At 51.4% G+C, this 26942-nt stretch overlaps 1 protein-coding gene across 6 annotated transcripts in view; it reads left to right on the forward strand.

The window, feature by feature from the left end:
- Positions 1–26942, forward strand: part of PRKAR1B (protein kinase cAMP-dependent type I regulatory subunit beta) — a 126094-nt gene that overhangs the window by 68803 nt on the left and 30349 nt on the right. For all 6 annotated transcript variants that reach the window (XM_041750876.1, XM_041750877.1, XM_041750881.1 and 3 more), the window contains 2 exons: positions 19257–19318; positions 19783–19829. In XM_041750876.1, coding sequence (XP_041606810.1) covers positions 19257–19318; positions 19783–19829 — 109 coding nt within the window. The remainder of the gene's footprint in view (positions 1–19256; positions 19319–19782; positions 19830–26942) is intronic.

Here is a 26942-nt window from a genome sequence, read left to right on the forward strand (position 1 = left end):
TGAGAGCCCTGGAAGGGCAGCCAGGCTTGGTTTCTGGTGTGACTTGGGTATCTGTCCATGTCCTGGTGGCACCTGCCTGGAGCTCCCCACTGGTCCCCTGGACAGGGCAGCCTCAGTTAGGGATGTAGGCCTCATGCACTCATGCAGCTCCAGAGTGCTGCGGAATAGGGGCAGACCTTGTAGTGCTGACAGGGAGGCCTCTGCACGACAGACAGGTGAGGGGTGTGCTGGGCCACAGTGGGGGATGACACCCCCCACCCCCATGCATGGGAGCAGTGTGGGGCTTCCTGCATCCTGAGTCTCTCCGATTCCCACCCCTCTGCCCTTGACCCTTCATCTACTGGCCCCAGACGTTGGCGTGCTTTCCGTCCACTGAGGGAGCTGGAATCATCCCATCTTCAGCCCACAGGACCTCCAGGATGGCTCATGAGTCTCTGGCAAGATCCCTGTGGTTTCTATCAGTGTCCTTGTTTTTTTCTGGTAAACTAGGATGTTGTAGGTTCCATTTTCTGCCCTAGACCTTGAATTTGTTTTTTTTTCTCCAAAGAATCCTGGCTCCTTTTACTGGGAATTTGTATTTAGAAACCATGTTCTGGGTGCTGGAGGTGTCCACCACTCAGATTTGTCATTGTTTCCAGGCTTTTTTTGTAGACAGAACTAGGATTTTTTTTTAAGATAAAATACTTCAAGTGTTCATATGAGTTCTTCAGTTCAAGTTCAGGGCTACTGGGTTGGGTTTCTTTCTTTCTTTTTTTTTTTTTTCTTTCTTTCTTTCTTTTCTTTTCTTTCTTTCTTTTAACATTGCCTAATTGATTTTATGTGTATGTGTATTTTATGTGTATTTCTCCTTTTTTCTATTAAGCACACAGTGTGCACACGCCACATATACACACATGCACACACACGCCCTGGGAGAACAACACTGTTAACCACCACCTTCCACCAGCGATCTGATCAGTGAAACTCATTTTGTCCAGAGGTACCTTTTGGAGAGGTTGTGCTATCATTTGTGGCTGTTTACTTTTGGTTTGTGTTACTTTTCAGATCTTAATTTTGTTTTTATAATTATGGAGAAGAGTGGGGCACCTAGATGGCTCCATCGGTTCAACATTCAACTCTTGATTTCGGTCCATGTCATGATCTCAGGGTCATGGAATGGAGTCCCATATCAGGCTCCAAGCTCAGTGGGGAGTCTGCTGGAGATTCTCTCTCTCCTGCCCCTCCCCCCAAATAAACAAAATCTTGTAATTATGTAAAAAAGTGATGTGGTCCCAAGGCTGTTCTGTGGACAAGGTGTCCCCCACACACACATTTTTCCCCTTACAATTAGCCCCACATCTGCCCCCATCATCCTGGCAAATGCTGCCCCCTCTATGTGGCATCCTCCACCTTGCTTTTCTTATGGAGATCATGCCTTCACCTTAGTGCTTTATGGAGGTGCCAGACTGGGGGGGTGGCTATGAAAGCATGATGGGGTTTGAAGGTAGGAGCCTTTTGTCTTGCCTCTGGGGGAGAGGGGAAGCAGAAATGAGGGGGGGGATCATGGGATTCTTGCAGTACAGGAAAGCACAGCTTGGCCCCAGAGCCCAGAACCAGACCCACACAGAGGCTCTGTGGACGTGGGAACCTCCACACTCCCAGCTCTTTAGATGCAGATGAGAGTCCTCTGTGGATGCAGGAACCCAGGCCCTGCAGATGCAGATGAGAGTCCTCACACGGAGTCCAGGGCTGGCAGCTGGTGGAGGTGGGGGCAGCAGGCCCAGGAGGCCAAGCTGGGCCTGAGCACTGGGCAGTGAGAAGAGTTTCCCCAGGGTGTAGCTGGTGGTAGGGGCAGCTGATAGATGGGTGGATGGCAGCGAGAGACTTTGTCTCAGAGCCGGTCCCTGTGGGAGGCTGGCGGTGCTCACCACGCTCGGGCGGTGGTCTCCAGACAGCCCATCCACGTGGAGAAGATAAATGGCTTTCTGCAGGTGTGTGTTACACGGTTGTCTGGCAGGACTCAAAATTGTTTAAAACGGGATGATTTTTAATTAGGTAATAGGTAAACATGGCACATACTCACAGGGTCGAGAAGGATAAATAGACCCTGTCCCAGCACCTGCCTGCTCCCTAGAGGTGCTCTCCATTACCCTGTGCATGTACACACGGTCCCAGGGCTGCTGCCGTGTCCACGTGCATGTGTTTTCCAGTAGCACACCACTCGTTCTGCTCAGAGAGTTTTTCATGGTATAGTCACCCTTGGTGATTGTCCCAGATCAGCGCAGAGAGCTTCCCCATCCTTGAGTGACTGCCTAGGACTCCCTGATGTGCATGGAGGATAGCGAGCTGCCCTGGTGACAGGCATGCAGGTGGTTTTGTGGCTTTTGCCAGCGGCTGTGATGGGCATCTGTTGATGCCTTGGCTGGCCTTGCCTTCTCCCTTCTCAGTGCTATGTGTGGGCATGAGGTCCGTAGACCCCCCAGGGCCACGGGGTCGGCTTCAGGCACAGCTCCTGCTGGCCCTGGAACTGGCCTGGCCAGTGACAGCCTTCCCACATTCTAGTTCTCTCCACTTGCCTTGGTGCTGGGGAGCTCTGGGCCAGCAGCAGGCTTCTCAGGGACTCAGGCTAGGGGTACAGCAGAGGGTGGGCTGCCATCTGCATCTAGCCACACCGTGTTCTGTTTGGCTCTTAACATCAGAGTCCGCCATCACCACCATGTGGGAACCTGTGGATCTCTGCCTTCTCTTAGACCTAAGAGTGTCACTCCATCCTGGGCCCTCCTTCCATGCAGGTCGTGGTATTCTCTACAGACATGGGTGTATGCTTCTGGCCCCTGAGCTTGCCTGGGGCCATTGGGGGTAGACTTTGCAAGCCCCGTCGTCTCCACGGTCCCAACAGCATCTCTGGCTCTGAGAGCAAAGGCCCTTTTGCTGGCGTGTTCACGTCCAGTGGCCTGTGGCATTTCCCTGGGTCTCTTTAACATAAAGCCATGGCTGTGAAGGGAGGAGGATCTGACTCCATTAGAGCCAGCCTTTTATTTATTTTAAATATTTTTTAGTTATTTATTAGAGATACAGAGTGAGAGGGAGAAGCAGGCTCCATGCTGGGAGCCTGATGTGGGACTCGATCCCGGGTCTCCAGGATCACACCCTGGGCTGAAGGCGGCGCTAAACCGCTAAGCCACTGGGGCTGCCCTAGAGCCAGCCTTTTAAAAGCTATGTGTTTTCACTCATGTTCAGAGTCAGTTAAGAGTAATAATAGCAAAATCAAATGGTTGTGAGTTGGCCATGTTTCCTCTCTGTACTAGAGCCAGGAGACCTCAGTGGCGTCAGTACAGACCATCCACCCGCTGTCCATGGCCTCAGGTTCATGCTACCTGGACACACACTCCCTGCCAGGACCTCTCAGACAGGTTGTTGGAGCAACCCCACAGCCCGGGGCATTTTGTTTCTTGATTGGGCAACCCTGGCTTTTCCCAGGAGGACCACCTGCTAGGGGCTCCCCTCAGAGTGCTGGCACTTCCCAGCTGCTCACGTATTGGGAGCCTGGACCACCCTCACCTGGCCAGGCCATGCTCATGCCCTGCCCCTCCACCGCAGCCTCTGAAGTGGTCCCAGGCCCTGGATGTGTGCATCTGTGCTCCCACGGCCGAGGCCTGAGCCTGGCCCTTGGATGCAGCTGTGATTGGTTTAGCAGCCATGGAAAGAAAACACACGTGTCCCCAGCCCACAGAGCCCTGGGTGGGGGGCTGTTTGCAGTGATTCTGCAGACATGCCACTGCATTCTCCCCTCCCACGTGCTTGGAGTGGGGTCTGTGGTTACCAGAGCACCAGCACCAGCTGCCTGAATTTGTGATTGGTCCATGGGCCCTTTGGTTTAAGATACTCAGGATGCCTTTGACCTTGAAGAACATCCCCATCCTGAGAAGTGATGAGGGGGGAGGAAGATTGCAGGGGCTCTTGTTTCTCACTCCTGGCTGTGGATGTGGCCTGCAGACAAGCAACTGGGAAGGGGAGCCCTCTTCACTGTCATTTTTAATACCGGGACCACCCTGCACATGGGGATAGCTCAGGACAGCTTGGGCCTGCTGAGACCTGTGTCCCTCCAGGATTAACACTGGCCGTGGGCTATAGGACTGTGAATCTTAACCCCTGTTCCTAAGGGGTCAAACTAATTCCTCTACAAACGAGAATGGAGACCAAGAAGCCCTGACTGCTATGAGGGGGGGAATCCCAGGGGACTTCTTAGAAGAGGTGGAGACAGGGTTGTTGGAGTGGGAGATGAATAAGGCCATGGAGCTTTGTAAACCTCAGGTGTTAGGCCTGAGGAATTAGGGCCAGAGGGTGAATGTGCTTGCCCACCGTTTCCTACTGGCCTGCTAGGAGGCCACACTGACCCGGTCTGAACCTCCGATGGACCTGCTGCTGGCTGGCTTTCTCTGCACCCCCGCTGCAGCCCCCATGCTACAGCTCCCTCCCCGCCCCACCCCCAGCTGGACCCAGAGCTGGACAGCCAGCCCTGGCTGCTGGAATGAAACCCTTGAAGATAGATCCAGAATCTGAGACTCAAAAGACAGGTCCTCAGAGGTGACTCCCATTTCCCTTGGCTTCCAGGCACTGTTTCTGGGCCTGGCATGCAGTAGTGGTGATGAGGTTTCCAGCTCCAAGCTTATTTACAGCGTGGGATGTGGGATGTGGACCTGACCCGGAGCCTTTGGGCCAGTTGATCTGCCATAAAAACCATTAGCTGCTTCTGGGGCATCCTGACTGCTGGGCCCTCAGGTTGAGGAGGAGGCTACAGCACTGCTGATGGCTATCCACACAGGGACATTGCTGCCTCTCATACAGTCTTTTCCAGGTGGCAAGGAGGGGTTGTCTTTCTTACCTGTGCTCTTGCCATGGGCTGAGGCAGGAAGGGGGCTGACCCAGCATCGGTCCTCCTTGTGTTTGTTGAATGAATGCATGACAGCTGGAAGGCCCCACCTGTTTGGTGTTCACCCCTGTTTCGCATGTACCTCTCAAGGCAGGCACTACATGTACTTTCTTCTCCATGGTCTCCCAGTAGCTGAGTTAGAGTGGAGTGTGGCCCCAAGTGATGGTGGGTGCTTGACCCTCCACGTGGCAGCTCATCCTTGCCCAGTGGTGCCCAGTGAGTGGGTGGGAGCCAGGAATGATGGAGCTCTTGGTCCAGTGGCCCCTGGAGCCTCCACTACACCCTGAGGATTGCTGGTGCCCTCCTAGGAGAGGCAACTGAAAGTATCCTCTGTGGTGGAGCCAGGTGGAGCCAAGCTTCCATCTGGGAGTGGTTGGTGATGTATCTAAACAGTCGTTGCCAAACTCAAGGTCCCCTAGATTGTCTTCTCTGTTATCTTCTAAAAGTGTTATTATTGAATTTATGACCAACTCAAGAATTTTGAGTTGATTCTTGTGAAGGAGGTAAAATCTGTGTCTGGATTCAGTTTTTGCTTGTGGATGTCCAGTTGTTCCAACACCAGTGTTGGGGAGACCCTCTTTGCTCCGTCATGTTGCCTTTGCTCCTTTGTCAAAGGTCAGCTGACTATTCATGGAGGTCTACTTCTGGGCTCCTGGTACCATTCCATGAATCTATTTGCCTGTTCTTTTGCCAAAACCACACTGTCTTAATTATTGCAGCTCTGTGGTAAGGTCCTGACATCATAGTCAGCCCTTAGGCTTCAGTATTGTGTTAGCAATTCTGGGTGTTTTGCTTCTCGTATAAACTGTAGGATCCATTTGTTGATAATCACAAAATGACTTGCTGGAATTTGGTTGGAGTTAAATCTGTCGCTCAAGTTGGGATCAGGTTGACAAAATTGAGTGTTCCTATCCATGAACATGGAATGTCTCTGCAATTATTTGTATTTTTTTTAAGTTGTTCATCAGAGTTTTGTAGTCTTCCTCATATAGATCTTGAACATATTTTGTTGGGTTTAAACCTAAATATTTCATTTTTGGGGGTGCTACTGTAAATGGCATTGTGTTTTTAATTTCATATTCCAGGGATCCCTGGGTGGTGCAGCAGTTTGGCGCCTGCCTTTGGCCCAAGGCGCAATCCTGGAGACCTGGGATCGAATCCCACGTCGGGCTCCCAGTGCATGGAGCCTGCTTCTCCCTCTGCCTGTGTCTCTGCCTCTCTCTCTCTCTGTGTGTGACTATCATAAATAAATAAAAATTTTAAAAAAATTTCATATTCCAGTTTTTCATGCTAGTATGTAGGAAAGTGACTGGCTTTTGTATATTAAGCTTATATCCTGCAACCCTGCTATAATCACTTATAAGTTCCAGTGGGTTTTGTTATTGTTGTTGATTCTTTGGAATGACACAGTCAGTGTCATCTGCAAACAAAACCAGTTTTATTTCTTCCTTCACATTCTCTTTTTCCTTTCCTTATCTTATTGTATTACCTGGGGCTTCCAGTACAGTGTTGGAAAAGAGTGGTAAAAGGAATGTATTTGACTGCATCTCAGTCTCAGGGGGAAGCATTCTCGCCCTTAGCTGTGATGTTAACTGCAGGTTTTTTGGAGCTGTTCTTTATCAAGTTGAGAAAATTCTTCTATATTCTTAGTTTTCTGAGAATTTTTATCATGTATGAGTCTTGAATTTTGTCAAATGCCTTTTCTGCATCTATTGTTATGGTCATGTGATCTCCCTTCTTTAGTCTTTGGCACAGTGGATTAGATTGATTTTTGAATGTTGAATCGGCCTTTACCTGGAGTGAACCTCACTTAGTTGTGGTGTTTAATTCTTTTAACACAGTGCTGGAGTCGATGTCCTAATATTTTGAGGATTTTTGCATTTATGTTCATGAGATATTGGTCTTTAATTTTCCTTCTTTGTAATGCTTTTGTCTGGTTTTGGTCTTGGGGTGATACTGTCCTCATAGAATGCATGAGAAAGTGTTTTCTCTACTTCAGTTTTCTGGAAGAGATTGTTGAGAATTGGTATAGTTTCTTCTTTAAATATTTGTTGGATTTTACCAGTGAACCCATCTGGGCCTGCTGCTTTCTGTTTTGGAAAGTTAATAATTATCGATTTAGTTTCTTCCTTAGATTATATTATCTATTTTTCTTGAATGTGTTTTGGTACATAATGTCTTTCAAAAACTTGGTCCCTTTCATCCAGGTTTTCAAATTTGTGGACATAGAATTGTTCATAGTTTTCTTTTATTGATCTTTTAATATTCATGGGCTCTGGAGTGATGCTGTCCTTCTCTCACTTGTGACTTGAGTGATTTTTGTGTGCTCCCCACTCCCTATCCCGTTAGCCTCCTTGGAGGTTTATAGATTTTTATAGATATTTTCAAAGAACCCCCTTTGACTATGTTGATTTTCTCTATTCATTTCTGATTTTAAGTTCCACTGATTTTTGCTTTAATTTTTATTATTTATTTTCTTGGCTTTCTTTAGGTTTAATTTGCTCTTCTTTTCTAGTTTCCTAAGATGGGAGCTTAAATTATTGATTTTAGGTATTTCCCTTTTTAAAATATATGCATTCAGTACTACAATTTCCCTTGAAGCACTACTTTTGCTACATCCCATTAATTTTAATTAGCTGCTTTTTTATTTTCATTTAGTTGTAAAAGTTTTCAATTTCTCTTGAGCTACCTTTTTTGACACATGTGTTGTTATTCAGAGTGTGTTGCTTAACCTCCAAATATTGGGACTTTTGAGCTACCTTTTTGTTACTGATTTCTAGTTTAACCCACTGTGGTCTGAGAGCAGATACTATATGACTTATATATTTTTAAATGTATTCAGATGTATTTTCTGGCCCAGGATGTTGTATGTCTTGGTAAATGTTTCATCCAAACTGGAGAAGAATGTGTGTTCTACTGTTGTTTGGTGCAGTTGACATTCTATAAATGTCAACCACATCTAGTTAAGTGATGGTGCTCTTCAGTTCAGCTATGCCCTTACTTTCTACCTGTGGATCTACCAATAATTCATAGACGGGTGTTGAAATCCTCAACTATAATTTAGATTTGTCTATTTGTCCTTGCAATTCTATCAGGTTTTGTTTTCCAACCTGCTTTTTACTTAGTAGACCTATAGTAAACACCATTATTCTCCATGGATGAGCCTCTGCACCTCCATCTTGGATTCCATTGTGCGACTTAATTAACGAGTCCCCAATTGTTAGGTATTACAGATTTTCATGACTACAAATAGCGCTGTCCCAAGCAGTCCAGTAGCCTCATCTTATATGTGTGTAAACATATCTCTATGGTTAACATGAGAAGGGAATGGAAACCTAAGCAGCCTTACTGGGTGCATTCTTAATAGAAGAGCTCATCCTCCCCAGCCTATACCTTTAGGCACTGGTCCCCATCCAAGGTGATGGGGGCAGCCTTGGCAGCTCGAGTTGTCCTGGGCATCTGGGGACACGGTAAACATCAAAACCAGAGGTGTACACTGGTGATTCTGGGTTGGAGATCCTGGGCCTCTATGCCTTCTCCTGGAGGTACAGGGTAGAGTGGAGTCTCAACTGGTGCCTCTCTCCTAGGGTCCACGCTCCCCACTCAGAGTCCTGAGCTGGTGCATTCTCGGCTGAGAAAGCACTGCAGACACGGTGGCACCAGGTCTCCTGAAGGTCTGCAAACATCGTGGTCCTGGTGCCCCAGCAGGAGTGGTAGTACCTCGTCGCTCACCATGGCAATGCCTGAGTGATCACTGTTTACAGAGAATTATTTGGAAAGTTGCAGTCCAGAGAGAAACATAGTGAGCTTTCACCCAAACAGTGGAGAAGCCTAAACACAACCTTGGGGCCACTGTGTCTGGAGTGCCCAGCTCGGTCACTCGGGCTATGATTGGCCCGTCAAACAGGATGTTGCCATGGTGCCCAATGCACCAGAGCTTTGCCCACGGGTCCAGGGCACTTCCTTCTCTGGGTGACATTGACCTGTGAGTCCAAACAGCCAGAGAGAGAAATTCTCCCAAGGCTGTAGCAGCACGTTTGGGTCTTCCAGAACCATTTCTAAAGGGGCCAGACCAGCCATCAGTTGCATTTTCCCATCTATGGCATTATTTTGGAGTCAGGAAAACACACTAGTATGCACTTGAACGTGTTTTCTGCGGTCTGGATGGTCTTTATTTTCATGTTCTTTTTTTTTTTTTTTTTTTTTTTTAATTTTTATTTATTTATGATAGTCACAGAGAGAGAGAGAGAGTCAGAGACACAGGCAGAGGGAGAAGCAGGCTCCATGCACTGGGAGCCCGATGTGGGATTCGATCCCGGGTCTCCAGGATCGCGCCCTGGGCCAAAGGCAGGCGCCAAACCACTGCGCCACCCAGGGATCCCATTATTTTCATGTTCTATTCTCATCCCTCATGGCTCCTGTCCGGTCCTTGTCAATACACGTATGTGCGCTTTTGTGCAGACCTGCGGTTGGTGCATGTGTGTTGTGCTGCATTCTGCTCTTTTGACATCACCAGCTGGGAATATAATATGTATCCTGCTCTGACATCCGTGTCCCTCCATGCTTCTGAAAGTTTGACATTTTTCAAAATAAGACTTTTCAAGAAATAATGACACAGAAATGAAAGCACTGATGCAGTTTGCTTTTCTTATTACTGGAGCCGGTCCTGTGGTCAGTGTCTGGGTGCTTTTGCTTGAAGTCACAGGAATGCCCTCCACCCTGGAGGAGTGTTTCTAAGATGCAGGAATGCAAGGTTACTGGAACTGGTGACAGGGGAGAGTCCACTGGGACCCTGTCACTTCCGCCCCGCTGCATCCCAGTGCTGGTAGGAGGTCGGGTGCTTGGGGCCAGATGCAGATCTGACTGGTTGCTGGGCACCCTCCTCCCTGGCCTGTCCCACTCAGGGTGGCCTCACTCTCAGAACTGGCCCTGCCTGTTTGCTTCTGCAGGTTGCTTGGCAAGGTTGAGGTCAGGCCACCTCTGCCTGCAGCTCCAAGCATATCAGAAATGTAAGCCATTAAAAAGGAGTATAGAAGTCATACTGGATCATGAAACAGGCCAAGACCAGGGGTACAATGTGTCCCTCTGGCTTCATTCCCAGGATATCCTGTGAGGTGGGTGAGCCTCTTAGCAGGGCTGGGAAAAGGGGCTCCCCACTGCTGTGTGCATGTGATCTGGAGCTGGCAGAAACAGTTATGAAGCTCCTGACTGTGAGTGCTCATTTTGCTAAATGCTTCACAAAATCCATATCTCGGTTAGGCTCTCAGAGCTCTATGAGGGTGGGCGTGCTACCCTATGCCCATGTTACAGATGGGTTAAGTCCTTGGAGATTCAGTCCCTTGGGTCTGTCCAGGTAAGTTTAGCACTGGCAGCAGGTCCCTCAGAGAAGCAGTTGTCACAGGATGCCTGGCACTCTCGTGATGAAGTCCCATTTGTGCAGCTGCCACCCCCAGACAGTGAGCTCACAGGCAGGCTTACACACCTGCACTGAGGGTCAGGAATCCATGCACTTCTGGGGCTTGTGGCAGACTGGAGAGCATGTGCTCTGACCAGGGTGGGAGTGGGCTAATTTCTTGCTTTGTGAGAATGCAGGCCCCATGTTGCTAGAGCTTCATTTTATCTTTTAAAGAAAAGCTAAAAATTTGGATTTTTTATAACTCTGTCAATTTTTAAAGATTTTTAACTTTGAAAATGGTGTCCATGTTGGCATGTGAAGAAATAGAAAATGCGGAGCAATCAGTAAACTCAAAGTTAAACAGCAGCTGAAGGCCTTCCTCCGAGAAGCCAGGTCATGACGGCTTGGGGGCAGGTCCTGTCCAGCGTCAGCACACTGTGTGTTCTCCCATCACAAGTGGCTCCAGAAGACAGAGAGCAGGGAGGAGCTGCCCAGCTTCCGAGCATGATACGGGTGACACAAGGAAACAAACAAGAAGCCATGTAAAAGCTGTGAGGCATAGTATGTATTCTGTGAATGTAGATGCAAAAATCGTAAATAGCCAACCAAATTCAACTTGACTTTTGAAAACTACCCATTGAGACTAAGTAGGGTTTCTTTTAAAGATTTATTTATTTATTCATGAGAGACACACAGAGAGAAGCAGAGACATAGGCAGAGAGAGAAGCAGGCACCATGCAGGAACCTGATGCAGGACTCGATCCTGGGACTCTGGGATCACACCCTGAGCCAAAGGAAGATGCTCAACTTGAGCCACCCAGGTGCCCCAAGACTACATAGGGTTTCAAGGACAGCTCCAGCTCAGAATGCTGTCCACGTTAATAGACCACAGGAAAAACATCGGTATGGTATGTCATGTACATGTTGAAAAAGAACCTGATAACACTCAGCAACTAATATAAAAATTCTTACCAAACTAAGCCTAGAAGGGAAATGTAATTTAGTAAAGGTCGCATGCACCTGTCACTGAGCAAACATCCTGGTGTTAGGGAATGTTTCTTCCATGCCGGATCACCTGGTTTGGAATCCTGGCTGTGTGACCCTGAGTGAATTCTTTAAACTGTATGTGCCTCAGACCTCTCACCTGGAAATGAGGACAATGGGGATGATGGTGATAAATGCCGTGAGGTAGTACTGAGGAAGTACATGAGCTGGGATTTCACCCCAGGATGGTCTCTGACCGTCAGACAACTCATCTCTTATACTATACGTAGAAAACCCAAAAGCCTCCACCCCAAGATTGCTAGAACTCATACAGCAATTCGGCAATGTGGCAGGATACAAAATCAATGCCCAGAAATCAGTGGCATTTCTATACACTAACAATGAGACTGAAGAAAGAGAAATTAAGGAGTCCATCCCATTTACAATCGCACCCAAAAGCATAAGATACCTAGGAATAAACCTAACCAAAGAGGTAAAGGATCTATACCCTAAAAACTACAGAACACTTCTGAAAGAAATTGATGAAGACACAAAGAGATGGAAAAACATTCCATGCTCATGGATTGGAAGAATTAATATTGTGGAAATGTCAATGTTACCCAGGGCAATTTACACATTTAATGCAATCCCTATCAAAATACCATGGACTTTCTTCAGAGGGTTGGAACAAATCATCTTAAGATTTGTGTGGAATCAGAAAAGACCCGAATAGCCAGGGGAATATTAAAAAAGAAAACCACAGCTGGGGGCATCACAATGCCAGATTTCAGGATGTACTACAAAGCTGTGGTCATCAAGACAGTGTGGTACTGGCATAAAAACAGACACATAGATCAATGGAACAGAATAGAGAACCCAGAAGTGGACCTTCAACTCTATGGTCAACTAATATTCGACAAAGGAGGAAAGACTATCCACTGGAAGAAAGGCAGTCTCTTCAATAAATGGTGCTGGGAAAATTGGACATCCACATGCAGAAGAATGAAACTAGACCATTCTCTTACACCAGACACAAAGATAAACTCAAAATGGATGAAGGATCTAAATGTGAGACAAGATTCCATCAAAATCCTAGAGGAGGGCAGCCCCGGTGGCGCAGCGGTTTAGCACCGTCTGCAGCCCGGGGTGTGATCCTGGAGACCCGGGATCGATTCCCACATCGGGCTTCCTGCGTGGAGCCTGCTTCTCCCTCTGCCTGTGTCTCTGCCTCTCTCTCGCTCTCTCTGAATGAATGAATAAATAAATCTTTAAAAAAAAATCCTAGAGGAGAACACAGGCAACACCCTTTATGAACTTGGCCACAGCAACTTCTTGCAAGATACATCCATGAAGGCAAGAGAAACAAAAGCAAAAATGAATTATTGGGACTTCATCAAGATAAGAAGCTTCTGCACAGCAAAAGAAACAGTCAACAAAACTAAAAGACAACCTACAGAATGGGAGAAGATATTTGCAAATGACCTATCAGATAAAGGGCTAGTTTCCAAGATCTGTAAAGAACTTATTAAACTCAACACCAAAGAAACAAACAATCCAATCATGAAATGGACAAAAGACATGAAGAGAAATCTCACAGAGGAAGACATGGACATGGCCAACATGCACATGGGAAAATGCTCTGCATCACTTGCCATCAGGGAAATACAAATCAAAACCACAATGAGACACCACCTCACACCAGTGAGAATGGGGAAAATTAACAAGGCAGGAAACCACAAATGTTGGAGAGGATGCGGAGAAAAGGGAACCCTCTTGCACTGTTGGTGGGAATGTGACCTGGTGCAGCCACTCTGGAAAACTGTGTGGAGGTTCCTCAAAGAGTTAAAAATAGATCTGCCCTACGACCCAGCAATTGCACTGCTGGGGATTTACCCCAAAGATACAGATGCAGTGAAATGTCAGGACACCCGTTGCACCCCAATATTTATAGCAGCAATGGCCACAATAGCCAAACTGTGGAAGGAGCCCCGGTGTCCATCAAAAGATGAATGGATAAAGAAGATGTGGTTTATGTATACATGGAGTATTACTCAGCCATTAGAAATGACAAATACCTACCATTTGCTTCGACGTGGAGGGACCTGGAGGATATTATGCTGAGTGAAATAAGTCATCGGAGAAGGACAAACATTATATGGTCTCATTCATTTGGGGAATATAAAAATTAGTGAAAGGGAATAAAAGAGAAAGGAGAGAAAATGAGTGAAAATATCAGTGAGGGTGACAAAACATGAGAGACTCCTAACTCTGGGAAATGAACAAGGGGTAGTGGAAAGGAAGGTGGGCGGGGTTTGGGGTGACTGGGTGATGGGCACTAAGGGGGGCACTTGGCGGGATGAGCACTGGGTATTATGCTAAATGTTGGCAAATTGAACTCCAATAAAAAAAAAAAAAAAGACAACTCACCTCTTCTGGGAGAGACAGAGGGTGTTCAGAGACATCCTGTTGACCCCTCCTGCCCCCGAGGGCTCAAGGGCCCCAAATTTGGCTTCTGCTGGGATAGAGGAGGAAATGGGGCTGGTCTGAGGTGATGGTAGATAAAAAGGGGACCCTCACACCCGGGAAGTGTCTGCTGGAGCTGCATGGGAAGGGGAGAGAGGCCTGCCCTGCCCCACCCCACCCTGGCGGTACCTTCCCTTCTTGTCTTAGACTTTACTTTCCAGCTCGGTGGCAGTTTGACCTGTGCTTACCTACCTAACTGTCCAGTGAAGCGTCTGGTGGGCTTCAGCCCGCTGGCTTAGTATTAGCATGCAAAGTCTTATTTTTAAGGTTGAGATGATTAACTTACCAGGAGGTCATATTCTTGCATTTGGACTGTATGTGGGGTTTAGATTTCAAACAAACAAACAAACAAACAAACAAACCCCAAACTTTCCTGTGTGATGAGGATTCACTATAACACATTATTTCGTGGGGAGAGCCTCCCCAAGATGAAACAAACATTGCATTGTTTTTCCTGGAAATACAGTAAGCTGGGACTCGTTGGTGGGGTTCTGACCTCAAGGGTGACACCTCATTTTCAATGTGTCTTTGAAAACATGAATCTAAGTGAATAGTCAGGAAGCCTCCCCTCATGGGAGTCAGGCAGGAAGGGAAGGGCTCTAGGCTGTGAAGGTGACACATGTCTCCAGGAGCCCAGTTGGTGCCTGTGGCCTCATTGCTGGAACCAGGGAGTGTAACTCTTAGGATGAGACCCCTGGTCGGCAGCACCCAACTTTCTCTGGGAAGACCACCAGGTCACAGAGGACCCAGGGAACTAGTCAGCTGGCAGGGCTCAGGTGGCAGCCAGGTGTGCTTGAGGGCAGGGGATGTGACGCTCTGCCGTTGACACAAAGTCATCTGGTAAGTGTAGGTACCCTCCAGCCTTCCTGCCCTAGAGTATCTCTAGGAGTCTGGTCCTGCTAGCAAGAGCCAGGGGCTGCCTCCTTTGCAGAGGCCATGCCTCAGTGTGGACCCACCCATAAGTCAGGGCTTGGATGCATGGCCAGAGAGAGCAGAGACCCCACACCCTGGTGTGTTCTGTTGTGCACCTTCTGTGGCATAAATGAATGGGACCTTGAGGGAGTGGTCAGCCTTACTGTACCCCAAGCCAGATGTGTGACCATGGGCAAGTCACTTAACCTTTCTGAACCTTGATATACCTGTCTGTAAAGTGGGAAGAATGATGGGGGCCAACGTCTTTCTATGGTTTTGAGGTTTAAATGAGAGAATGTTAATGAGGCTTCCTCTTGGATGGAGTGCACTGGGTTCAGCCTGAGGATTCAAGATTGACTGCCACCATTTTCATAGTGAATGGCTTCAGGAAGCAGGGACTTCTCTCAGAAGACCCATACCTTGTTCAAGCTGATCTACTATCTTGGAGCTGCCTTAACAGACAGTTCATCCTCCATCCACTGTTCCCTCCACCCACCCACCACCCACCCTTCTACCCATCCATCTGCTCCCCCATTCACCATCCTTCTACCCTTCCTTCCACACATCCACTCTTCCATCCATCCATCCACCTGTCCACCCATCCACCCATCATCTGACCTCTAGCCTTCCATCCATATTGTACCAAGGACCTACTGTGAATCAGATGTGTGTCAGGCTGCAGTGATGATGCAGTCTTTGTTCTCAGAACTCACAGTCACCTGGGGAGGAGGAAGTCAGGACACTGTCAGGTACAGGGGTCAGAGGGCAAGAGCTGAGGAACCCAGGGAAGGAGAGGTGCCAGTATGAGGAGTGACTCAGGTGGGAGCTTCCAAAGGGCTGTGGTCTCTGAGCCATGGGCCACCTGGAGGGAACCAGCACTTTGCAGGCCCTGAGCATCATGGTGGCTCTGCTTGGGTCCAGGCCAGGGTGTGGCTGGGGTCTAAGACTACCCATTCCCTGGCCACCATCCTGACCTTGCTCCCTGACCCAGATCTCTGGGTACTGGTCCCCAGTGCAGAGGCCTACCCCATACAGAGGAAGGGGGGAGGGCTGAAAGTCTATGAATGTGGATGGCATTTCCCTCTGTGTGAGCAGGCTGCTGAGGCCTGAGCAGAGCCTATGATCTTGTCACCTAAAGGCGATGAGGCCACTTCTGCATCACATCATAATATGGCTCATGCTCGTGGCTCTCTCACCACTGGGGTGGTTGCTAGACCTGTCCTGAACTCGCTGTGTGATGCAGGAGTACAGAAACCAGGCTCCTGTGCTGCAAACTGGTTATTTTAGCATTTTGCCCACTGAATTTCCAGATTGTTGATTTTGTTGGTTTTTCTATTTATTCCACTTTATGCATGTAAATCTGCATTATTCTGGAAAGAATGCCTAGGCAAAACCAGAAGTCACAGGTGTTCACAGTACAGCAGGGCTAGGACCAACCCCTGACTTAGAGCAGCAAAAATCAACAGTACCAATAAATAATTAGAATTAAAGCAAAATCCTAGGTGATACCTCTGCCCCCATCATTCCTGGTTTGAGTCTGAGGGTCCCTTTGCTGCTTGGGCTGCCTCAGATGTGTGTGGGGGGATCTGGTGAAAAGTGCCCATGGGGCCACAAGGTAAGTGGGCACCCCTTTGTCAGCTGCTCCCCACCATTGAGGGGATGGCCCTGCTTAGGCCTCGGGAAGCCTGAGGACCTCAGAGTCAGGCTGAGAGTCGAGGACAGGGTGCAGCCTCTGATCGGGATGTCTCCCAGCGATGACCAGCACCTGTCGCAGGCTAGTGGCTTCCCTAGAGTGGGCATCATGGCCCCCACCACCTGCTTTCTGAGGGTGCTTCCTGAGACTGGGAAGGCTCTATGCCCCCCAAACACACCTTCTTGTCCTCTAAGCTAGGTCTTGCTTAGCTCCGGGTGTCCCACAGAGCCCTGCACGGGAAGACGAGTGCGGCCTGGCCTCACCTCTTCCCAGCTGCTGGCCTTGGCAGAGTTACTTAGTGTCTCTGGTTTCCTAGTCTGGACAAGACAGCCACAGTTCTGACCTCAGAGCAAGTGGGCAGATGAAGGGCGCTTGGCCAGCATGGGTTCTGTCCTTGGGGCCTCATGGACTGAGGACTGTCATGTCTTCATGTTTCTGTGTCTTAGCAGCCCTGAGCACTGTGTCCCTGTACCTGGCACAGTGCCCAATGCAGGAGTGCTGAGCCCAGTGTCCTGGACCCTGGTGGGGGTGGCAGTGGGACCCACGTGTCAGACTCCCTGGGATGCAGGCAGCAGCTTCAGCAAAGCCTTCCAGAGGTCACTTCCAGATGAGAATAGAAAACTGTTTTCCTTTTCATGGCAGAGGCAGACAAGGCCTTTTAATGCCATTAAGTGCTAAGAGGCAGGAAGAATTGGGTTTTGTTTGAGAAGACGCAGAAGATAGGAAAAGAGGGGGCCTCTCAGTGGGGGATGGGCCAAGGTGGTGGGAGCATGGGCATCTATCCTGCACACAGCCGTGTCCAAGCCTTGATAATGGGGGCGGGGGTGCACTGGGAGTGTTAGCTTCTTCCAAAAGACTAGGGCAGCCCGGTGGCCCAGCGGTTTAGCACTGCCTTCAGCCCAGGGCATGATCCTGGAGACCCCGGGATCAAGTCCCACGTCGGGTTCCCTGCATCTCCCTCTGCCTGTGTCTCTGCCTCTCTCTCTCTCCCTCTATCTCTCTGTCTCTGTCTCTGTCTGTCTGTCTCTCTCTCTCTCTCTCTGTGTGTCTCTCATGAATAAATAAAATCTTTAAAAAACAAATAAACAAAAACACCCAAAAGACACGGGCTAGCTGCACTTTTCGGTAAGTGGGGCTGGGCTCTCTGAGATTTGTTGTTCCTTCTGTACCCAGGGAGGGAGTGGGATGCCTGTGTGGTCAGTAGGGTGCTGTGCCAGGCCCAGGTAGGGCAGCCACTAGGGCAGTCATCAGGTCTGTACATCTCCACGTAGATGTGCATCAAGGGGCATAGGACGAAACATAAGAGTTACAACCAGTATATTCATATGAATGATAACCATAGGCCTCTTCACAGGCTCGTACTCGTGCAGCAGACATACGGGCTATTTGTGGGGTGGCCAGTGGCCTGCGGCCTGACTGCTGTCTGGAGCACCTGCCCAGGCTGCATGGTGGTGGGTCCTGAGATTGGCTTCACTGCTAATGGCATTTGGGGAAATATTGTACCATTACCAGTAAACGTTTTTAAAAATGAAGTAGGAATTGTAAAATCATTTCTTTTTTTTTTTTTAAGATTTTATTTATTTATGAGAGGGACAGAGAGAGAGGCAGAGACATAGGTAGAGGGGAGGTAGGCTCCCTGTGGGGAGCCTGATGCAGGACTCCATCCCAGGACCCCGGATCACAATCTGAGCTGAAAGCAGATGCTAACCACTGAACAGTCCAGGCATCCCTGTAAAATTATTTTTTAAAGATCTGTTCATTTTGGGATTCTTGATGTTGTGGTTTTGAGGAAATGCAGTTTGGAAAACAGACCAGACACATCTGCAGATGCTCTCCCAGGCGAGGTGTGGCTGGGAAATGTGCCTGGGCCAGGGGACAGATACCAGGTCTGTACAGGGAAGGAGGGGTTGCGGGGACCCTGCAAATGCTCTGATGCCCCTGCCACCCACTGGTTCCCCCCATGGTGCTTCCCTCTTTCTTAGAGAGGAAACAGCTACTACTTTAAGAATGACTTGGTAATGTTCTGGACCCTGGAAACAGCAGAGCACAGGGTGGTTTGCATCTCTGACTTCACACTTGCTTCTGGGGGCTTGGCACCCAACCTGCATCCAGACCTGTGAGCACCTCTGATGTTGGCTCAGCCTGAGCCATTGGGCCCAGCTTTCTCCTATTGCTGCAGCCAGGTGAGAGGAAGAAGGCCACCCTGAGCTCTGCGGTGTGCATTTCCCCATGAGGGGCACCAGCTGCCTGCTCCTGAAGGTGGCCAGTGCATTTTGGGAGCAAGAGGCTGACCTCTGACATTGTGTTCTGGTTGCGGTTGGCAGAGTCAAAGGGTCCCCACCATGCACACTCTACCTCCCTGCCTTGTGCATCCTACCTGTTCCATCCAGGCCACAGCCACACTTAGGAAATTAAATGCCCTGACTGCCTTTTGGCACAGCCTGAGCATCAGGCATCTCAGACACACTCCTGCCTCTGAGGCCTCAGGACGCCCCCTCAGGAAGCATGCAGAAAGCAGCGTTCTGGTAGGACTGTGTTTCCCAATGTGATAAACATTCTGGCGATATATTTACTTTGTTTTATGTCCAAAGCAGTGTGTACAATGTGATTCCATTTTTGTCAAAACCCAGAAAGTGAACTGTGTCACAGAAGGATGTGCAAATGACAAGCTGGTGCCTGGACAGCAGGGTTATGACGGGGTGGTAGTGGTGGGGGGGGTGATTTCCTTTTTTCCATTTCCTGGGGGAGCAGAGCTGGTTGCTCTGTGTGAGGTGAAGCAGTGGAGTCCGCGCCCCACGTTGCTCCAGCTCCTCCATGGGATGCGTTTTCTCTTTCAGTGACATATTCGACGCCATGTTTCCTGTCACGCACATCGCTGGGGAGACCGTCATACAGCAAGGTATATTCCCTGCTTCTCTGAGCAGGAGCGTGGGGCCGTGGGCTGTGGGCTCACCCTGGGTGTGGACACAAAACCTGTTGTCTGCCTTGAGGAGTCTCTCATGAAACCAGAGCACATCGCTCTGCTTGTCAACTGCATGTCAACTGGCTGTTGCAGTTGCCTTCCATTAACAGAGGGGAACCCTGTGACAGGCCAGGCATGGACCTCAGGTGCCCCACCCCACGCGGGACACAGGTGACTGCACTGGGGGGGGCATGTGCTGGCCATTTCACTGTGTCCATGTATGTCAAACCATCGTGTCATCTGTACAAGTTTTATTTTTAAAAAATTAAGAGAAAATGGTAGAAGCCTGGGTTGCTCGGCCTCTGTGAAGCCAGCCTGCAGGTACTGCCTACAGAGAGGCCAAAAGTGCCACACCTGGTACCCTTGGCGTTGTCCACAATGTGTGCTTTCTTTTGTTCTAGGGGACGAAGGAGATAACTTCTATGTGATTGACCAAGGAGAAGTAGACGTGAGTATCTCCTATCTGCTCCGGAAAATAGTGCCTCTGTCCGCGGCCTGGTCAGTGAGGTAGTACATTTCACAGTGTGGATTTGGGCCTCGTGGGTCAGCCAGACTCCGCCACTGCCTTGGGTGTCAGCACTTTATAAAGTAGGCGACGCCAAGTGTTTGCAGACCTAAAGGCCTCAACCGTGGCTGTCACGCCCTGGTGACCTGGGAGCCACCAGCATCTTGCACAATAGCCTTTCCTCTTCTTCCTGCCCACTCTGCTCTGTCCACCTTGCCAGTCTCAGGCTGAGGGGCTCACGCTGTTGTGGATGTGCTGAGCATGGCAGAGTCATGCTCCTCTGCCCCCAGCTCCGCACCTGGGCCCCCACCCGAAGGGTAAGGGCATCCCTCTCTGGGTCCTGCAGGCTGCCGTCCACACGGGGCCTTGCAGACGGCACCCCATGTGCACCGTCTCAAGGAAAGCCCTCAAATGGGCTTCTCTCTGAATCAGACCCAGGACCTTTGTGCGACCACAGGACAGGGCCGAGCCCATGGTGTCCTCTCACTTCCTGGGATCCGTTGGCACCTTGCTGCCTCTGTTGGGACCCCTGTTGCCCCCTCCTGCCCCCGTGTCTCCGTTGGCCTCCGGCAGATGTCCCTCCTTCGCATGGGCATCTGGCCCTATGGTTTCCGCTGTGGCCTCAGCAGTCTCCTTCCTGTGACTCAACTCAGTTTGTGGTTTTACACAGGCCACCTCTGGGCCTTGGGGTGCTGGGCGCCCTCACGCCTCCCCTGCACTATACCCCCTGCCTGTGAGGTGGGCACCACACCCTCTGGCTCCCAAACGATTTGTCTCCCTGGCAGCCCATCTGTGTTGGCCCGTGTCACTGTCTCCTGGGAGCTGGCAGCACGGGAAGTGACTCACAGCCCAGGTCTTACGGTGAGGGGCACATGGAGTCACCTTGGGGACCCCGAGCTGCTCTGTCCTGAGCTCAGGGCCTGGCCCAAGCCTCAAGGGTGGGAGGGTTGGCGGTGGGGGGGAGCTTTGTCTGCCACCAAAGAAGGAAACTGAGGCAGGAGCCCAGGGCCCTGGGCTGCCCATAGTCACAGTCAGCACCTGTTACCTTTGCTGTGGGTTAAAGCAAATAGTGGGAGATAGAGAGACAGGCAAGCATGCAGCCAGCGCCCCGGACCTCAGGGAGACCCCGAGGACAGGCAAGTGTGCAGCCAGTGCCCTGGACCTCGGGGAGACCCAAGGATGGGCAGGCGTGCAGCCAGCACCCCAGACCTCTGGGAGACCCCGAGGACGGAGGCAGCTGGTTCCTGGTTCAGACCCACGTCTGTCCCCCTGGTCCTCATCCTGCCTGGCTCTTCCACGTCATTCTCATTGTCCATCACTCCCCCTAGAGGCCCCTCTTCCCTCTCTGCCTTGCTTGAGTTCTTGCTCTCATGTTTAATGCATGTTTACTGCACTCTCCCTGTGTGCAGAACATACACTTGGGGCACATGGCCTCTGTCCTCCGGCCTGTAAGTTTGCAGGACATGGCCAATGAGTGTCTGGCCTGTAGGTCTCGATTCCTCTTGTCCCTCCATGCTTATTTCTGCCCTTCCTTTTTTTTTTTTTTTTTTTAAGATTTTATTTATTTATTTATGAGAGACACAGAGAGAGAGAGGCAGAGACACAGGCAGAGGGAGAAGCAGGCTCCATGCAGGAAGCCTGATGTGGGACTCGATCCCAGAACTCCAGGATCATGCCCTGGGCCAAAGGCAGGCGCTAAACCACTGCACCACCCAGGGATCCCTATTTCTGCCCTTCCTTGCAAACTCCTATGCATCCTTCAAGACCCCGCTGGAGCCTGGCTCCTCCCAGTCCAGGCAGAGCCACATCTCGCTCCTCTCTTGGGCTGCTGTGCTGATAACCTTCACCACCGTGTGACTCCTACGCTTCCAACCCCGGAATGTTCTCCCCCCTTGTGTGTTCATGGAAGTTCATGAGTCTTCTAATTCAATTCCAGAGGTATCTTCAAGGGAATGAGTCAGTTGTATCATTAGGGTTTGGGCAGAAATGAGAGCTGAGAGGACCCCGGGGAATTCTGGGCACACCTGTGGTTCTGCTGGGTGAGCAGGTATGGGACGTGGTAAACCTTCCCCCAGAGTTCTTTGCCATTTCTCTCTGGATCCTGGAGGGCCTCCATCGGGGTCTCGTGAGATATCCCTCCCTGACCCGTGTGGGAAGATGGCAGACAGTCCAGGGCCCCTCAGCGTTGGGGTGTCAGAGCTCAAGCCTTGTCACCGACCACCATGTTCATTTACTTGAAGGACACGGAGCCACAGATCCAAGCGGGCAGTTCTGACATGGCCTTGAAGAGCCCACTGTGGGGTTGGGTGGAGGCTCTCTGGATGCGGTCCCCTTCTCCCCCATTAATCCACTCTCTCCTGGCTGCCGTGACTATGGCCCTAGGCAGACGCCACCCTGCCTCCTCCTCCCCACACACATACCACAGAGACCCCCCACTCTGATGCAGGGAGGGGGCCTGCCACTGAACACCTGGCAGGAGCCACTTGAGGGTGGGGCCTGAAGGAGGGTCCCCTAAGTAACTCTGGGCTGACCTCTGCTGCTCAGCATCTTAGCGTAGGCTGTTCCCCCTCCTCACACCCACCCTTCCATCTACCAGGAATGGAGTGTTGCACTCAGGTCCAACGGGAGGCTGTCTCCTTGCCCCGCTGCCCCCAGCACCCTTCAGAGGTAGGATGTGACAGGGAAGAAGTGGCTGGCTGAACCTGCTCGTCCTGAGGGGGCCTCTGCCCACCCCCCAAGAGAGGTCCCAGAGCTGGGCCCCAGGCCCCCTCAGAATGGGGTAGGGGCTGATGGGCAGTTCCCAGCCTCTCTGTGCTGGCGACCTCATGATGTGCCAGGTGTCACAGCTGGCTTTTTTGGAGGCCAGGGGCCCATAGAGGCAGTTTGGGGATGGAGAAAGGTGAGTTTTCATAACCAGAGTTCTCCAAATACGTTGTCTTGGCAGGTCCAGCCCCCAGTCTTGGCCTCAGAGATTCAGGTACAAAGGCGGCTTTAAGTGCTTGCTGGACCTTGGCTCACCCGAGCCAGGATGTCCGGGCACCGTGGGTGGACGCTTGCGTCCGGCTGTAGTCTCAAATTTGGGCCCGCCAGCCCTTGAAGGGACAGGCAGTGACTTGTGGGCTGCCCCGCGATGCCTGATGCTCGGGTTCCCAGCCGGGCAGGGCGGCGGGGAGCCCTTCTGTGATGTGGGACGCATCGGGCAGCGCAGCAGTGTGGGGGATGGCCACATTTGAGGGAATCAAAAGAGCTCAGTCAGGGATCTGGGATGAAAAAGTGGCACATTGGCCAGCCGGGGTGAGTTATGGGGTATGTGTTATAATAATTACTGTTATTACTGCTCGCGGCGTGAAATTGCCCCAGATGCTCTGAGGCCCAGGCATGCTGTTTGTGTGCTCATTTCTGTAAACTGCCTTCCAGGGCGCAGGAAGCAACCTGGCTGACCTGGCTGACCTGGCCCTGTGGCCTTCCAGGGCCGTGTTGGGGTTGCTGAGCCTGGCTCGTAGATGCCAGCGATGCCAGTCTCATTTGGGTGGGGGCCCTGCTGAATGTCAGAGCCCTGTGGGGGGCAGGGTCCCCTGGGACCCCACCCTGCTCTTCTGCCTGGCTGGGCTCAGGGGTGGACATCCTGAGCCCCGCCCCTCTTCTGCAGGGAGGACACTGCCCTCTGACCCCCTGCGCCCTAGGGGGACAGCCAGGTGACCAATGCCAAAAGCACCAGGTTCAGTTTAAATTATGGTTTTCCAGAGAGACACCGCAGCATGTGTGTTGCCAAGAGCTATAATCCATTTTTCTAAGTTTAAAAATATCTTCCAATTTGTTTTATTCGTGGAACATAGCATTTCTACTTAAAAGGATACTCGGCTGCCGATTTTAGGGCTCAGGAACGTAGTTCTGTCTGAGGCCTAGCCCTCCCTAATCCTGCGAGGCCTTCACTATTTTCGGACCCTCCTTTGTGCTGGGATGCCCCCCCCCACCCCGGCCCCTGCCCCCCCGGTTCCCAGTGTCTAGCCTCTGAGCTCTGAGCTGTGTCCCTGAGACGGGGTGCCTCAGGGCATGGCCGTTGGGCTCTGTGGGTCACCATCAGCTGTTACTCAGCAGGTACCTGAAGCTCTGGCTCTTTGGTTTTGTTTTGTTTCTTTAATTGGTAAAGTATGAATTCCTAAAATTTGCTGTCTAACCATTTCCAGGTGTCCAGTTAAGGGCACCGAGCACATTCCCATGGCTGGGCCACTGTCCCCCTATCCATCTCCAGAACATTCTGTCCCCATGACCCCTTGACCCCACCTGCTCTCCCAGCCTAGCCCCACCTTCTACTCTCTGTGTCTGTGAGTCTGATGACGCCAGAACCTCGTGTGTGTGGGGTCCCCATGTGTGTCTTTCTGCATCTGGCTTGTGTTACTCGGCCTCACATTGTCAGGGCACGTCCCTGTTGTGGCAGGTGTCCTTTCTTCCTTCCTGAGGTTGAACAGTGACCCACTGTGTGGATGGACCCCACTGTGTCTATCTGTCACATCGGTGGACACCTGCATTGCTCCAGGCTCCTGGCCATCACATGTCTTGCAGCCACATACGAGTACCTGCTCAGGCCGTCAGGACGTGTCTGGGAATCAGTCACTGATAGTTCACCTGGAGTTGGCTCGGAAGCTTCTCTGCAGTCCAACACCTATCTCACACAGGGTGCGTCTGGGAACGCCCAGCACACACTGTTAATTCTATGCTGAGGCCCCAGCAGCCCTGCTGTGATCAGGGACTGCTTTGCCTCCAGCTGTAAGGACTGTCCTCAGGAACTGGGGACGGGGACCTCAGAGCCCCACCCATGTGGTAGGGGCCTTCCTATATACCCCATACCTATTCCCTTTCCAGGAGGGGTGCTCCAGGGTTCCCACAAAATCCTGCCCCGTGAGCCTCTAAGTGTGGTCGATGTTAGGGAGGGCAGGGAAAGGACTGTGTGCCAGGACAGATTTGGAGTTCCTCTGGAGGAAACCTGAATGGAAACTGCACAGCCCAGGTTCCACAGACGGGAGCATCAGGAGGGACACCTGTGCTGGGCGTCATGTTGTGGGCAGCAGCCAACCAGATCACCCCCTGGGCATTTGGCATTTGGAGCTAGAGATGAGTGAGGCCTGGCGAGAAGAGCCACACTACAGAGATGGGGCTTCTGCTCCCTCCAGGGCGCCTGTAGGCCGCCCAACCAAGTGACTGCAACACACTCGCTGTGGGGACACTCCTGCTGTTTGTGGCGGGAGCCTGGGGAGGCAGGAGGAGACGGGCCATTAGCTTTTCCTCGCCATCTGTGACAGCAAAACAACAGCCAGGGCTAGAGTTATCCTTGCCACCGTGCCAGGTCAGCTCCAGGCAGTATGAGAAATGCAGGCAGGCTGAGGCCACTCGCCACTCCTGCTGCGATTCCACAGATAACTCCAGGCACAGTGTTCTGTCTCCGCTGCCCAGACGGCTTCTGCTAGCCCATTTCTGTTTCCTGTGGAGGAGCGCATTGCACTGAGATGCCCAGGTCGGGAAGGGCAGGTGGCCGAGTGAGGCGGCGGGCACGACATGTGGGTGATGCTCACTCAGCCCTGGTCTGTGTCTGAGGCTCCAGCTCCTAACATCGGGGCCCCACCTTGGGATTTTATTGAGCAGGATCCTGGGCCTTCAATCGGATCACTGCCTCCACCTCCTTCTGCGTGGACCACGCACGCCACAGCTACCTGCTGGAGCGCCAGTCACTGGGCCTCAGCCCCCGGGCTCTGGGATTGCTGGGCCTGCCACCCACAGCTGCCTTTTGAGTTACATCTCCACTCCTTCCCCTCTCCCCTCTGGTGGCCACATGCTGTTCTCGGTAGGCCACCTGAGGGAGCAGTCAGTGTTAACCAGATGAACTGCCAGAACCTTCTGTGGCTTCCTTCCTTCCCCCACCCTCTGCTCCTGCCCCTGGGCATCTCTCCCTGCTTGATCTTGCTGCATCCAGGCCCCTCCATGTCACCAGGGCCGAGGGCCTTTGCAGATTCTGTTCTCTGCCTCAGTTGCCCTTCTCCCACATCTTTGCATGCTGGCCCTGGCTCTGGATGCTTGGGGCCTGGCTCACGTTTCCCTTCGGGGAGAGCCCTCTACAAACGGTCTCTGCCCTGGTCCTCTGAACGCTGTTCTCTTCATGCCTGGAGTACGCTTCATGATGAATGTGTGTTTGTAGCATTATTTGCCTGCAGTCTTTCTCCTGACTGGTGGGTGAGTCCCCATGGACAGGAGCCTGCCTGCCTTCCCCTGCTGACCGCCAGCAGTTAGAATGTACAGGGCACAGAGTGGCGCTCAGTCCACACTGGGGGTGGTGGACAGACAGATGGATGAATGCACTAACGCACAGCAGCCGGGTGGGAGCTCTGGGTTCAGCCGGAGAAGTCTCTGTCAATGGTGGGAACACAAGTGTAGCCCAGTGGGGCCTCCCACCATTTTTCTTCTAAAAGAAGAAGAAGAAACAAAAATGAGACAAAGCAAGAAGTAGCCCCCTTGCGTGCCAGCTGGGGTGGGGCCCCGTGCTGCGCTGGCTGCGGTGACAGAAGCCAGTGTCCCGAGAAGGATAGCCCCTTTGTGCTGTGTGGGGCGGCCTGCAGTGTGGCCCTGGGCCTGTCGGGGGCTCCACACAATGGTTTTCTCTGAGGCCTGGGCTTCTGGGCGGGAAGCAGGTCCCTGCGGCCCCTGGGTGCCTGCGCTCTTTGGGTTCTTGGGAGTCCTGCCCCCACTGGCCACTGTGCAAGGCAGGTCAGGCAGTCTCCCGATCACAGACGGTATTCCTGAGCTCACGTCGCTGCCCATTAGCACAACCTGCATACACACGGTGCCCCCACATTCACCCTGGTGCAGTCATGAGAGATGTGCGTCCCCCACAGGGACAGAGACCCATTCTGTGGCTATGACGACCGGCCCACCTACACTAAACCCAATAGCTCACATGTCAGTGATATAAGGACTCCCCCGGGGATTCCTTTCCAAGGAACCATGGTTGCTGGAGGGGACCTGTCACCTGAGAGGGGTCCTGGGGCTCCCAGGGATCCTGGGGGA

Source organism: Vulpes lagopus, chromosome 3 (genome assembly GCF_018345385.1).
Source record: "Vulpes lagopus strain Blue_001 chromosome 3, ASM1834538v1, whole genome shotgun sequence".
In the NCBI taxonomy this organism is placed as follows: Eukaryota; Metazoa; Chordata; class Mammalia; order Carnivora; family Canidae; genus Vulpes; species Vulpes lagopus.